The sequence below is a fragment of the Corvus hawaiiensis genome, chromosome 6 (genome assembly GCF_020740725.1).
Source record: "Corvus hawaiiensis isolate bCorHaw1 chromosome 6, bCorHaw1.pri.cur, whole genome shotgun sequence".
Classification (NCBI taxonomy): Eukaryota; Metazoa; Chordata; class Aves; order Passeriformes; family Corvidae; genus Corvus; species Corvus hawaiiensis.
Window position 1 is genome coordinate 57,228,420 of NC_063218.1, and position 12,601 is coordinate 57,241,020.

The 12,601-nt window shown below is 35.2% G+C and overlaps 1 protein-coding gene across 2 annotated transcripts in view; it reads left to right on the plus strand.

Annotated features, from left to right (window-relative positions):
• The window catches only part of CCDC73 (coiled-coil domain containing 73), a 58,428-nt gene that overhangs the window by 3,540 nt on the left and 42,287 nt on the right, over positions 1-12,601 (plus strand). For both annotated transcript variants that reach the window (XM_048307310.1, XM_048307311.1), the window contains exons 2-3: positions 131-177; positions 7,055-7,201. In XM_048307310.1, coding sequence (XP_048163267.1) covers positions 154-177; positions 7,055-7,201 — 171 coding nt within the window. In that variant the 5' untranslated portion in view covers positions 131-153. The remainder of the gene's footprint in view (positions 1-130; positions 178-7,054; positions 7,202-12,601) is intronic.

A 12,601-nucleotide genomic window follows, 5' to 3' on the forward strand; every position in this document is an offset into this window, starting at 1 on the left:
GGTAAGCTGTGCTGAATTGTAGGATATCTATTATACAGAATAAATCTGTTATTTTAAGCCTTCAGCTGCTAGAGTGGCAAAAAACCATAATCTTTACTTTCTTTACTAACAGCCTTTGACTCTGTTTCAGAATTTCTGTCATGAGTCCTCTGGATGTTTCTGTCCTGTGATGCTAAGGTAAGCTAATAAAAATCTAAACTCAAAATATAGGAAAGAACATGGAAAAGGGTAGATTGAGCAACTTACTGAGAGTAGGTACAGAAAAATATTATTAATCCACCAGTAAAAGTTTGGAGAACGTTCTCCAGAAAAGCCCTGAACAGTCTGGTTCCAGCACTCTCTGAAGGTGTATTGTCCACACTTAAATTGCACACTGGTGGTAATGTTGTACTTGACTCTTACAGGATAAAAAGCAACCCACAATCCAAATTTGTGCTCTGGGCTAATTTAAAAGTCCTCTAGTTGCAAGGTCAAGGAAGAGAATTACTGTTCACTTTAATTCACTAGAAGAGAGTTTTAACTGGATTCTTGTTTGTTGTTGATGAGACATTGAGGTAGAAGGACCTTTTGCACGACCTGGGACAGGTGTTCTTACGTTGTGTGGGCTTATATAACATATGAATAAAAGAAGACTCTATGGAACTTTGGTATAAAACAATATTTGTAATAAAATGAGTATAAGGCAGTCCTTTAAAATAAGAACTTTCCATTGACAATGTTACCTGATTTACTGTAAAATTTTAAAAAATCCTATAATCTTCTGCATTCAAAAACCACAAGTCTGCCTCATCCCTCCTTCAAATGATTTTTGATTTTATATGATCTGACTACAAAAATACAAATATTAGATTTTTATTTTCTTCTGGTTTTGTGTCTTTTTAAAGAGTCCACATCTTGATGTTCTAGTTTAGGAAGACCATAATTGTTTGTAAATGAACACCACAACACCGGTGTATTGATCTTGGCTGTTAGAACAAACTGTCTTATAAGATTGGCAATCCATTTTTGAAAACTTGAGAAGTTTGGGGATTTTTTGAAAAGTGATTAACTTCTAAAGTTTTTGAGAACTGTGAAGGAAGTATTTTTTTTTGTCTTGTATGATGTTATAATGATTTGTAGATCATCATAATTGCAGATAAGTAAATACAGTGATATTTTTAATAAAAACCATAGAGCAGCATCTTTAAAATACAAGTTGCATGGCAGATGCCCTTTTAGGAAGGAAGAATTTTTGTTAAATAGCCCCCTGTTGTATACAGAGATTAATTTCTGGAATTACTAGAGGTATCGCTGCCTTTCCCAGCACCTGCATTCTTGTGAAGGGTTTAGATTGTTTGCTTTGATTTGTACGTGTGAATGGAGCCACTCTCAACTAAAACCTGAAAGAACTGGCCAAAGACACGACCTCAAAGGAAACAAAGCAGAGAATTAACTCAGCACAGCTCACTGAAGAGGGTGTGTTCCTCATTACATCACTTTTAGCCCTCTGGACCCTGAAAGCAGCTCCTGGCGTGGTGGCTCTTCCACAGCTCAGAAGAGTTGCACTTCTGGAGCTGTACAGATGGACAAATTTGGGTGGGCAAATCCAGTGAGCTGGTTGGGTTTGAGTGTTGTCTGGTGTGCACAAATTGCTGTTTTTCTAACAAAGATGGTATAATTCTTGTAGGACGATGTGGGATGGAGGAGAAAATGAAAAATAACATTTGTCTATAAATCCCTAAATTGAAAAATCAAGTAAGGCAAGTTCAAACATATCTGCATACAGTATTTTTCAGCCTGTAAAAGTTTAAAGATAAATAACCCTACCTACAGAAAATCTCTGGATCTAAAGTAGAAAACAACTCACCAATTGTGATAGGGATAAAGCTGCCTTCAAAAATTATTATTTTAAATCAAATTGAGCCCAAAAAATGAAAGACCTAGTAAAACACGTTAAGCCACCTAAACCTTTACATACAGGTTCTTAGCAATGGTTCTTCAAAAATGTTATTCTAGACATCTTTTCTGTAGCTGTCTTTACAGAGGCCATGCACCCAGTTGTCTTACTGTCCACATTTTATGGCACTGTGTGCCAGTAGGTTTTCTTATTATTCAGGAATCCCACCTGGCTCATGTGAGACAAACATGATGCGTGGAATCTGGAAAATGATGAACATCTGATTTGTTTTCCTAGTGCTTTCAGGTGAGCTCTTCCTAGCAGAATCATGGAGTCTGGGCTTTTATGCTCCTTTTGTACAGCTGGCTACTTGTTTTCTAGTTCCTAAACTTACATGTGAGCTATAACTTCAGAAAATTACAACAGAACTTAAGGATTTATCTAGTTTTTATTTTTTTGATATAACAATGGATTCTAGACCAATCTGCTTTTAGTTCTCTCCAATACACGAAGATGTTTGAACTGTATCAAAAAGACATTTCCTTGAAAAATGAAAGTGTATGTAAGACTTACTATTTTGTTTTTTATCAAACAGGCAGAGCCACTAAATGTATTTCAGTCTTTCATGATCATAAAGGGAACCTTATCCTGTGTAGGGGGATTATTTATTTTTTTATAATACTTACGATGTCTTGTATAAAATTCAGTCATACTGTGCCATTTTTGTGTATAAATATTTTAAAAATAATTTTACTTAAAAGCAAACGATATTTTATAGTCTTCAGTTTAACGTGACAAAAATCCAGAGCGTACGTGTTATGCTGCAATCTGACTTGATGGTTCCACAGCAGCACTAACATCTTGACCATAGAGTAACTCAGCATATTTAGATTTAAATTCTGGCTCTTGACAGGACACAACTGTGTATGTGGGTGTATTGTGTGCCCTGTGTACCTGGATGAATTCATTTCAGTTGCTAAACTTTTGTACTGTTTTTCACAAATAGTCCTAGACATTTTTCTTACAGCTAAAATGTCGGCTTTAGTGGGCTGCATCCAAAATTCAGAGGTGATAGTGTTGATTCTTACAACTGGTGTATCTGCCTCTGGTGGGGACAGGCACGTTTTTATGGCCATCCCTTTGATAAGAAGTTACTAGACTTAAGCAGGTAAAGTTTGTCCATTAATATTTTCATTCCTGTGTTTCACTAAGCACAGAATTTAATACTTACGCTTCAGTGTAATTTTTCTGGAGGCAGCATTTGCAAACATCTTAGGTTATGTTGGGGCAGATGTTTTGTCTCCTTGTGTGTAGGTAAGTACTGATAAACAAATAAAATCAATTATTATTTATTAAGGTAGATACAGCCTTAAAAAGTGATCCAGCCTCTACTGAAATGCCATAAATTACCCTGTTTCTAAAAAGAAACTGAGGGTGTTGCAAAAATGTACCTGAAGGGGGTTTTGTAGAGAAATACTATCAAATTCTGCACACATGCAATATTGGAATGTGTTAAGTTAAATAGTAGGGGGAAGATATTTCCAAGCAGTTTTTGTAAGATATTGCTCTTGGTCGCACTTCTGGCATTTGAATGTTTTAGTTAATATCAAACCCTGCAGTTGTTATTGTGGTAAAGTGATAGTGTGAAATTGATGCTGTTATACTATAACAATAAGGACGTGACTCATGTATTTTATGTACACATGCATTCAACTGTAGTGACAAATGGCTTCATGCTGTGTGATTAAATGCATATTAGCATTTGCCCTAGGCATTTGATTATTACCATCTTTACTTCATTACATTACCACACTGTATGGCCATATAATTTATAAGATAATACAGACATCACTTTGTTGCTGATAGGAATTATTCTGTTTTATGGATGGTGTCCTTTAATTTTGCCTTTCATGGATTATAAAATTGGTTAATATCTGCTGAAGTGAATCACTGGAGAAGCAAATAAAGATGTTGGCCTCGGGTCACAGTGTCATTTGTGATACTGGCAAAATCTTACAGCCTCATTTATCCCTGTACATGATTGATAACACCATGGGTTAAATGGAGAAAGCTTTGCTTCCATTAAAGGATCATCATGAATGAAGACCTCCCACTTAAAAGTCAGGCATGATGAGAAGACAAGAGACTATCTACAGGTCAAATTAAATAACTTAAATAATTTAAGTGGAATGACAGTGTAATTTGTTCATTCTGTGTTATTACCCTGACCCCTATCAGGCTTATAGGCTAACTTACTTTCTAGTGCAGGGTATTTAAGATGTAATTTTTAATAAGTGCTTTTCAAAGATATAAAGCCCTTTATGGCACTTAAAATTGTGTTAAAATGGATTTTTTAATGTGCTTTTTAAAAATCAATTTTTGTCCTTATTTTGTTAAATGTAAAGTGAGTGCGAGTAATAGGAAAGGAAACATAGTAAATGCTTCAAAATAAGAACTTCAATCTTTCACTTTTCAAATGTTATCACATGTATGCTTTAGATTTTTTAAAAAGTATTTTCTAGGTATTCTGAGAAATATCAGTTGCTAAAGTAAAAATGCATCTATTTGGAAATACCTTTAATTACACAAGAATTTTTTTTGTATTTTCTGTGGTGAAGGGCATTTATTATGTATCTTTGCAGTAGTTCTAGATTGTTGTATTAATGTGTGATACCAAAAGTAGGTATTTTATTAATATGTAGATAATTTAAATTATTTTTAAACTTCATGATTATATTTTGTATATTTTTGTTTCTAGTCAAGCCCGGTGTAAACTCGTTGGAAGGTACTGAGTTTTTTCATCTCTCAGAGGTGGAAGAGAGCGCAGGGGTGTGTGGCACTGAATTCTGAGGAGGGCAGGAGGAATGTGTGTAGCACCCCCGTACCTTGCAGGTTTCAGCAGCAGGCTGTGAAGCATTTTGTGGCAGTCTTGGCAAAGCAGTCTTGAGTACGAATTGCCCATGAGAAAACAGTACTGTCACAATGAAGGGATGGGTGAAGACTCAATGAGATTCACTCACCAAAGCGTTTGTCTGTACTCACCGAATTAGGGAGGTGAACTCTTGTTTGTCAAGTGCTCCTGCTGAGATCACTGAGCTGAGAGAAAGCTGTGGATGCCTGAGGCCCCTCTTCTTCTGTTCCTTGGAGTATAGCATTAGTTTGAAAATATCCCCTTGAGAAATTAATTCTCAGATTGCTTCTGTGATGGAAAAGAAAATCACAAGCCCCAGTGTGTAGCAGTTAATGTACATTATTCTACTGATTGACCTGAACAGAAGTCATTTCATAACTGAAATGCACTTCTTTAAGTGCACCTGTCTTGTAGGATGAATCCTTTTTCTGAGTCAAGTTTTTCACAAGCACTCTTATTTTTTCCCTTACTAACACAAGCTTCCAGACTTCTTCATTTGATAACTGTACAGTCTTGTAGAAATTCATCACTGTAGGATTCCTCCAACTCCAAACCTGGAACGCTAGCTGACAGCAATAGAATTAGACCACGTGTCATGTTTTAACATTATGTTTGTAAAAATCCTACCCTTAGCATGATGAAAAGTGAAATCAAGTGGCTCTGTGCCTAATTCATTGTGCATAATATTGGCATTTTAGATTTTTAGTTATGGTCATCTCCCAATACTTGATATCAGATGTTTGTGGTAGTTCTTCATGTAGTGGTACAACAAGTATCAGTAAGGAAACAATTTTGAAAACCTGAGTGAAAGAAACAAAATATTTTAATGTGCTTTTGTGAGAATCGGACTTCATTTATTCTAAGTTCTTTGGCTAAAATATAAGTAGTGGGCTTTTATCCTAATGTACTACTTAAAAAAAACCCCAAACAGCTTCAGTCTAAAATGTCTGTAGGTTGCCTGCACAATGCCTGATTCATGTTGGCACATTGACACAACGGATTTGTTGCCTGAAGTGCTACATGTTTGTACATGGTTCTTATTCCGGCTTTATTTGCTGCCTCTTCAGAAGTCCTTCAAACATACACATTTTGACACTGTCAAAGAATTTATATCCTTCATATTGAACAGCTCAGTATTAGTCATATGTTTTAAAATGAAAGACAAAAATGAGCCTGATTTTTTTGGTTTTAGCAAAAGCATTGTTTTACTAACAGATTAACTTTTGTGGTGGGGCAGCTAAGCAAGGAGTCAATCTATTATCCGTGACCAAGCAGCTTAAATGTGATCTGTGTTAGGGTTTTATTTAGACAACAGAAGAAAAAGTGGTGAGCCCTGATTTGTAGTTGTTATGGCCCCATGATACAGACCAGGTCTCTGCTCTTTCTGCAGGAATTCCTTCCTAGAGGTTCTGTGGCAGCAGCCAGGTCAGTCATAACTCCTGTGCTCTACCCCTGCCTCCGTAATTCTTAGCGCAGAAACACACGAGGGATGTCTCTGGCAGGGATAGCATCGGGTGTTCTAGTGCACTGCTGAAAATTCAGTCTCAAGGATTAAAAAGATATAATTTGGGAAAAACAGATGAAACACGTACAGTTGTTATGTTTTTGTGAATAAAATGCTGAGTGTTGAAGTCACCTCTGGTGTTGCTAACAAACGTGCTTTGTCCCTACAGAGACACCTGGGTCTCCTGTTAGCATAACTCCTTGCTTTGACAACAGTTGATGTAGCTAGCTTAGAGTACAACATTTTGATACAGGATCTTGTCGGGAGAGAATCAGAGTTTTCTTGTTAAAATTCAGAAGCAGACACTGCAAAAATTACCTTAAGTCCCTAATTTCAGTCTAAAGATGTCTTTTAAAATTGAGCCTGTCTTGTGATCTTTGACATCTTAAATGTAGACAGCAACTTTTTCATGGCACAATGTACTCGTTGCAGCACCTTCATGTGAGTCCAGGGCAGTAACTCTGGGAAAAAAACTCTACTTCTGTAGAGCTTCTGTCTGCTCATCGAGCTTTTGCTTAAAATTAAAACCAGGCCAACAATAAAGAGGAGAAGCAAAGGAATATTGTGAATTACTGATATCTGTTTGGTTTTTTCTACAGTATTGCACATTACTTTAAAATGAAAATATTGGTAATTGCATAGTATCTATAAGTAGTAATTTCACTCTTTGCAAAAAGAATCTGCCTCCATATTTGCAGGTTTTGCAGTTTGAGTATTCTCTTACAGATAAACTGGAGAGGAAATGCCTGTTTTTATTTTGCAGAAAGAAGCTCAAAGAATGGATGAAGACTTTAAAGCACAGGCACTTGACTCTACTCTTCCAAGTCCATCAGAGACTTTACTTTCCATTCGATTGTTAGACTTTAAAACAAGTTTATTGGAGGCAATAGAAGAACTTCGTATAAGAAGGGTAAATTTTTTTATATTGGATTTAGTCTTTGTCTTGTTTCTGTCTCTCTGTTGGTAATCATAGAAAATGCTGCATAAGTGTCGCTAAACCTCATGTTGAATTTTAAGTGATTCACCAACCAGGGTTTTATTTAAAAATATAATGGGTTTAGGTATTGTGTGTATTACAAATTTCCCTGTAGAGAGCACAAAGGCTACAGGGTTGTATGGGAATGAATTTGGTTTTTCTGTAACAATGTAAGAAGTTGTTAGAGTTGATGATCAGACTATTGAGAAAATGATTTACATTAAATTATTGTCTTTCATTATTCTTTAAGAGCAGCCTTTGATACAAAATGAAAAGGAACAATCCAAATATGCCAAGTCCCTAAGTCTTTCTCATTTCATAATTGATTTGCCATTTGTCAGAAAAGTGGTGATTTTGGCTGTTAACTTCTGCCTTCAGAATTACCTGTGAGGGCAAAGAACTACAGTGATAACCAAACACACTTTATTTCACCATTTTTACATTGTTAAACTATTAAGCTAGAGCCCTACAACAATAGTGTATTGAGGATTGGGGGTGGGGGGGTTGTTTTTGAAATGAGTTGAATCATCTTGTAGTAGTACCAAGGTAAAATTGGTTCTGTGCTGGGAAAGGCAGCTCTGTTTTCTTGTGGTTAGTTTTTCACTTGTATTTTTCTGTGGTTACTTTTTCAATTGTGTGTGTGTAAACATTTTTTTCTATTTCTCCCCTTAGTGTTTCAGAACTGTTGTGTATATTGAAAGACCTAAAGTGTATTTTTCTTCATCTGATGATTTTGACCTGTTCAAAAGATGTGTATTATTACTTTTAAAATATTAGTATTGATGACATGCTTGATTTATGCTTATTTTGATCTAAGTGAAATGCTATAATCCTCTCTTTAAAAGCCATAAACAAAAGAATGACTGCCATTAAAAAAAAAAAGAAGAGAAAGGCTGCATGATGGTACTTTATTGGTGCAGTACTGTTAAAGCCCCAATGGCGTGATCCCCAGACCTGTGTTACATGTTTATTCTAGTCAAAGTATTTCAGTATTAAAAGTAAAGACTGAATAATTTAACTTTTATTATAATAATCAGAGTGTACTTTCTTTATAAGACCGCTTAGCTGAATTTACATTGTTAACCTATTATTGCACTTTTAATGCACTTGGTCAGAGCCTAAAGTGTTCATAGACTGCCATGGAATTTCATCTTTTGGCATTTTTCTTTGGGTTTTTATACCTGTTTTGTGTCTGCTGTACTACAAGAGTTTGTGACTGTGATTTTGTAAACGTTGCCTCAGAAGGGTAATTTTTTGCCTTAAAGTTGGTCTTAGTTTCAAAATTGATGCAAATGCTGAGAGCCAATTTCACAGTTAAGACATGGTCCTAAGTTTCTAAAATAGCTGTGCTTTCCTACCCTAAAAAAAAAAAAAAAATATATATATATTTACGTGTTTAGTTAGAAATTTAGGTAAAAATGTAAGCATTTTACAGACAGCCAATTTGAAATCTTAGGGTGTCCTGGAATGTGTTTTTGATTTGTTTGATTTAATAATCAGTTCCGGGCTGCTTGCTTAGTATGTTTGAAGTTTGGAATATAAAACATTAGTATTTTGTAGAAGCAAGGGTTATTGATTAATATGGTTTATACCTAGTGCCATTCATTTTTATCTTTTTAAGTAGAACTTTGTATGGATGTTTTTTCTTTAAAATCCCCCTTAAAAACCCTCTCCCCATTCTAGCTGTGAATTTCTAACAAATTCAATCAGCATGAGGTTATTCTGTAAATTTTTAATCAGCCCTGAGAGAAAGGTAGTGCATAGATTGAAATACAGGGATAACTTAGAGAATTACAGTGCTTGTCTTGCACCATGCAAATTTTTCTGTGGACAAGAATGAAACACACAAACTGTGTCATCTGCTCCATAAGAAAGTGGAGTAAAAGTAGAAATTCTGCAGGTTTCTTACTACTTTTCACACTTCCTTTCCAGGTTGCCTGTGAGGTTCAGTAGACTGATAGCCTGAGGGAGGCACTAGAGCCAGTACAGTGGATTTTACTCTCAATTTTGTCTTTGACCTCTGGCTTGACCTCAAATGAGATTATTTTACTTCTGTTTGCTTCTGTTTTTCTTCCCATTCTTGGTCTTGCTTGTCACTTCAACAGGAGACTCTTTGGGACAGGACCTATTGTGTATTTTGAGTTTAATAAACTGCATGGAATGGTTGGTTAAGCTGCAGTATAAATTCAGATTAATAAAAATAAATTTGTGGATGAAATTATCTGTGTGAAGCTAGACAGATAAAAACCAAATTCTTAAATATGAAAATGTTTTGAGAGACTTGATACAATCCTTACTTAATGTCATCATTTCATAATTAAACTCTCAAAAATAGTTTAGAGGAGTTGCTCCTAGTAAGTGACTGTTCATCTGTTTCATCTTCCAGATGAAATCCCAGTCCTTCATAGCTGTGCAAGTTTGTTCCAAAGAATACATTGCTTAAATGATTCTACTTGATACAGCTTCACTTTATTCCTTTGGCTATTCACAGGGTCTTTGTTCTCCATAGAAATTGACATAATAGGAATATGTAAGTAATTAAAATCTACAAAAAATCGTGTTTCTCTTTCCCCTGCCCCACAGGGATTACTTCATACTCCAATAGTTAGATTGTCTTCTATTTTTTCCCGTTTAGCTTCCCCACTCATCAAGCACTGACCAGGCCAGGGATTCTTTTGTGCCAGATATCACCTTCACTTAGTTCCATGTCTGCCAGTCTTGCTCTGCAGTCAACTGAATGCATTTTCTTCCTAACAGTCTTTTAACTGGATTTTATACCTAAGCATAAATGAGGCTATTTTTTTAGCAAAATCACAGAAACAAGGACAGCTGAATATTAGGAAAAGAAGTAAGTATGTGGATACAAGGGAATAAGCAGCACTGAAGTTTACAGATCTCATGACTGTGACATCCTGTGATACTGTTTTTCAAGTCAGCAAGGCATGCATTAGATGATAATTTCTGTGTTAGTAAATAATGTTGCTTTTGATTAGGAAGTGATTGCTTGCAGTTGGAGAGGAGAGTGTTGTAAGTATCCATGCAGGCATTTCCAGGAATATATTCTGATGGAAGAAATTTAGTTAAATATAAAGGAATTGTAACCTGTGCAGTGGAGTCAAGGACAGACCAATGAAAAATTTCCAAAGGAAAAACGGTGGTTGGTATACATTTCTGTGTGTCTGCTTCTGAAAAAGGAAAGTTTTTGAGAATAGATTCCAACTATATGGTTGCTGTTGTTGTTTGTTAACTGTAGTAACTATTAAAATCCTACAATCTTTTATCAGGAGCAAAAGTTAGAATAATGCTATGATAAATATCTTCTTTCCCTTTAATACTTGTCCTGGAAACAAAGCTTAAGAACAATATCCATGAGGTCTACTAAAAGTTGTACTGGTCTGCTTAGTTCATGAAGGAATTTCTAATTATAGTTTGAAACAATCAGAAAGTGTAGTTTCTGTGAGTACTATTTGACCTGCATGAGAATTGGATGTGCAATTTTGTAGGAGGGAGATTGTAAGTTCAAAAAAGATAATAAAAGTACCTAGCAGCAGTTTTGGCTGCTTGGACATGAGCCAGCTGTACTCTGTTCCTAAATCTGTTCAGGGTCAAGAATCGAGGGGGCTTGACCAATCCACAGCCCATCTTGTAAAACTACAGCCTGAAGCAAACACTTTAAAGAAGGCTTGACACTTTCTAAAGGTTATAACGAGTAAATAAACCATCAAATTACTCCTCTTTTATTGTTATGGTCGTCTTTTTTTATAAAAACACTTAAATCCATGTAGTCCTAAGGCATCTAATAAAAAATGAACACTTTTAAGGTTTTGTGGATTTTTGATCCCTCATCAGAGTTATATACAATCTGGTTCTCCTAAGTATAACAAAAATGTTTTTGTCTTATTAAACAGCTGATAGAACTTCTAAAAAAAAAGTGTTTCCCACAAGTTTTAAAAGCTTTCAATTCAAAATGGGTAAACTATAAATGTCCTTTGAAAGATGTAAAAATGATGGATTAGGCTTATAACTGTTAGCGATTTCACATGAGAACATTTTTATCATGTAATTGTCATTCTCAGTTTAAGTATTTATGATGTTTATTTTTTCAACAGTAGTTACATACATACACATTTTTGATAGCTTCTAGGTACACCTTTATAATTTGAGAGTAAGTTGGAGGAGTGTTGTTCACTTAGAACTTTGGTTCTTATCCTCTTAAGTATTCACAGCAAAGGGCTCGCTTAAAATGGAATTTAATGCCAATTTCTTACAATTTTGAGCAATGCTTTTGCTAATAATATATAATTTTCATGGCATTTGTTACTTAATGGCAGAAATGGTTGAAGATTACACCTTTTTAAAAAGCTCCAAGTCAATCTCATTTGGTTTTATCACTCCAGGGATATCAGGGGAATGTATTTTCCTTCAGTACTTATAGAATAGTATCAGAAAAAAAGTCATTGCAACTCTGCAGTACTACTTGTTAAAGCAGAACTGGGAAGCATTGATAATCTTTTAAGTTCTCTTTCTTTTTTTTTTTACCATAAGTCATATGAAATAGGTCTCTTCTCCATCTATATTCCACCAGTACATAAGAGAGAAGCAAAAGCTAAAGAAGTTTTCTCTAGTTCTCTGTGAGCCAAATCTTAATTTTAAATGTATATTCAGTATTTTGTATGTAAAATTCACATGATTGCTGAGGCATGTATTTAGAACCTGCAAGAATCTTTTGAAATGCTTACGGGTAGCCTCCTGTGGAAAGAAGTGTGCTTCTCTCCACACGTGTGCCTGTAAACTGTCTTCTAATCAAGGAAGTCAGTTTTTGACCTAAAACCCTATAAAAGATGTCAATGTCAAAAAACTATTTTAAATCACTTGGGACATATTTTTCTCTTTTATTTCTATTGATAAATGGTGGGACTATGAATCAAATATTGTACTAAGTGAGAAAGGGTTGCAAAATCTACAAAACTCTTTTGCATCAATTGATGAAGTGTTGTAGATATCCTTGAATCAAAAACTTGGAACTCTTATTCCTACTGGGCTGCAGAAAGAATTGCATTTCTTAAAGATGCAGTATATTTTATAGCCAAAAAATTTGTGTTATCTTCTTCACTTGGGAAGGAGAAAGAGCCTTCATTTGTTCTTTCAGTGTGTCAGGAAAGGTATTGCTTCATCCAGAGGTGATATCTTTTTTGTCTCATGGCAAGTTGTAGTTGTTCATGGTATTGCAATTCAGTAGAATTTTACTTAAACCCCAGTATTAAGAGAATGATCCTTTTGAGGCCTTCTTTTATTTTTCATTAAAGAGATTCATGGCCTTTTTTTCCCAAGTTT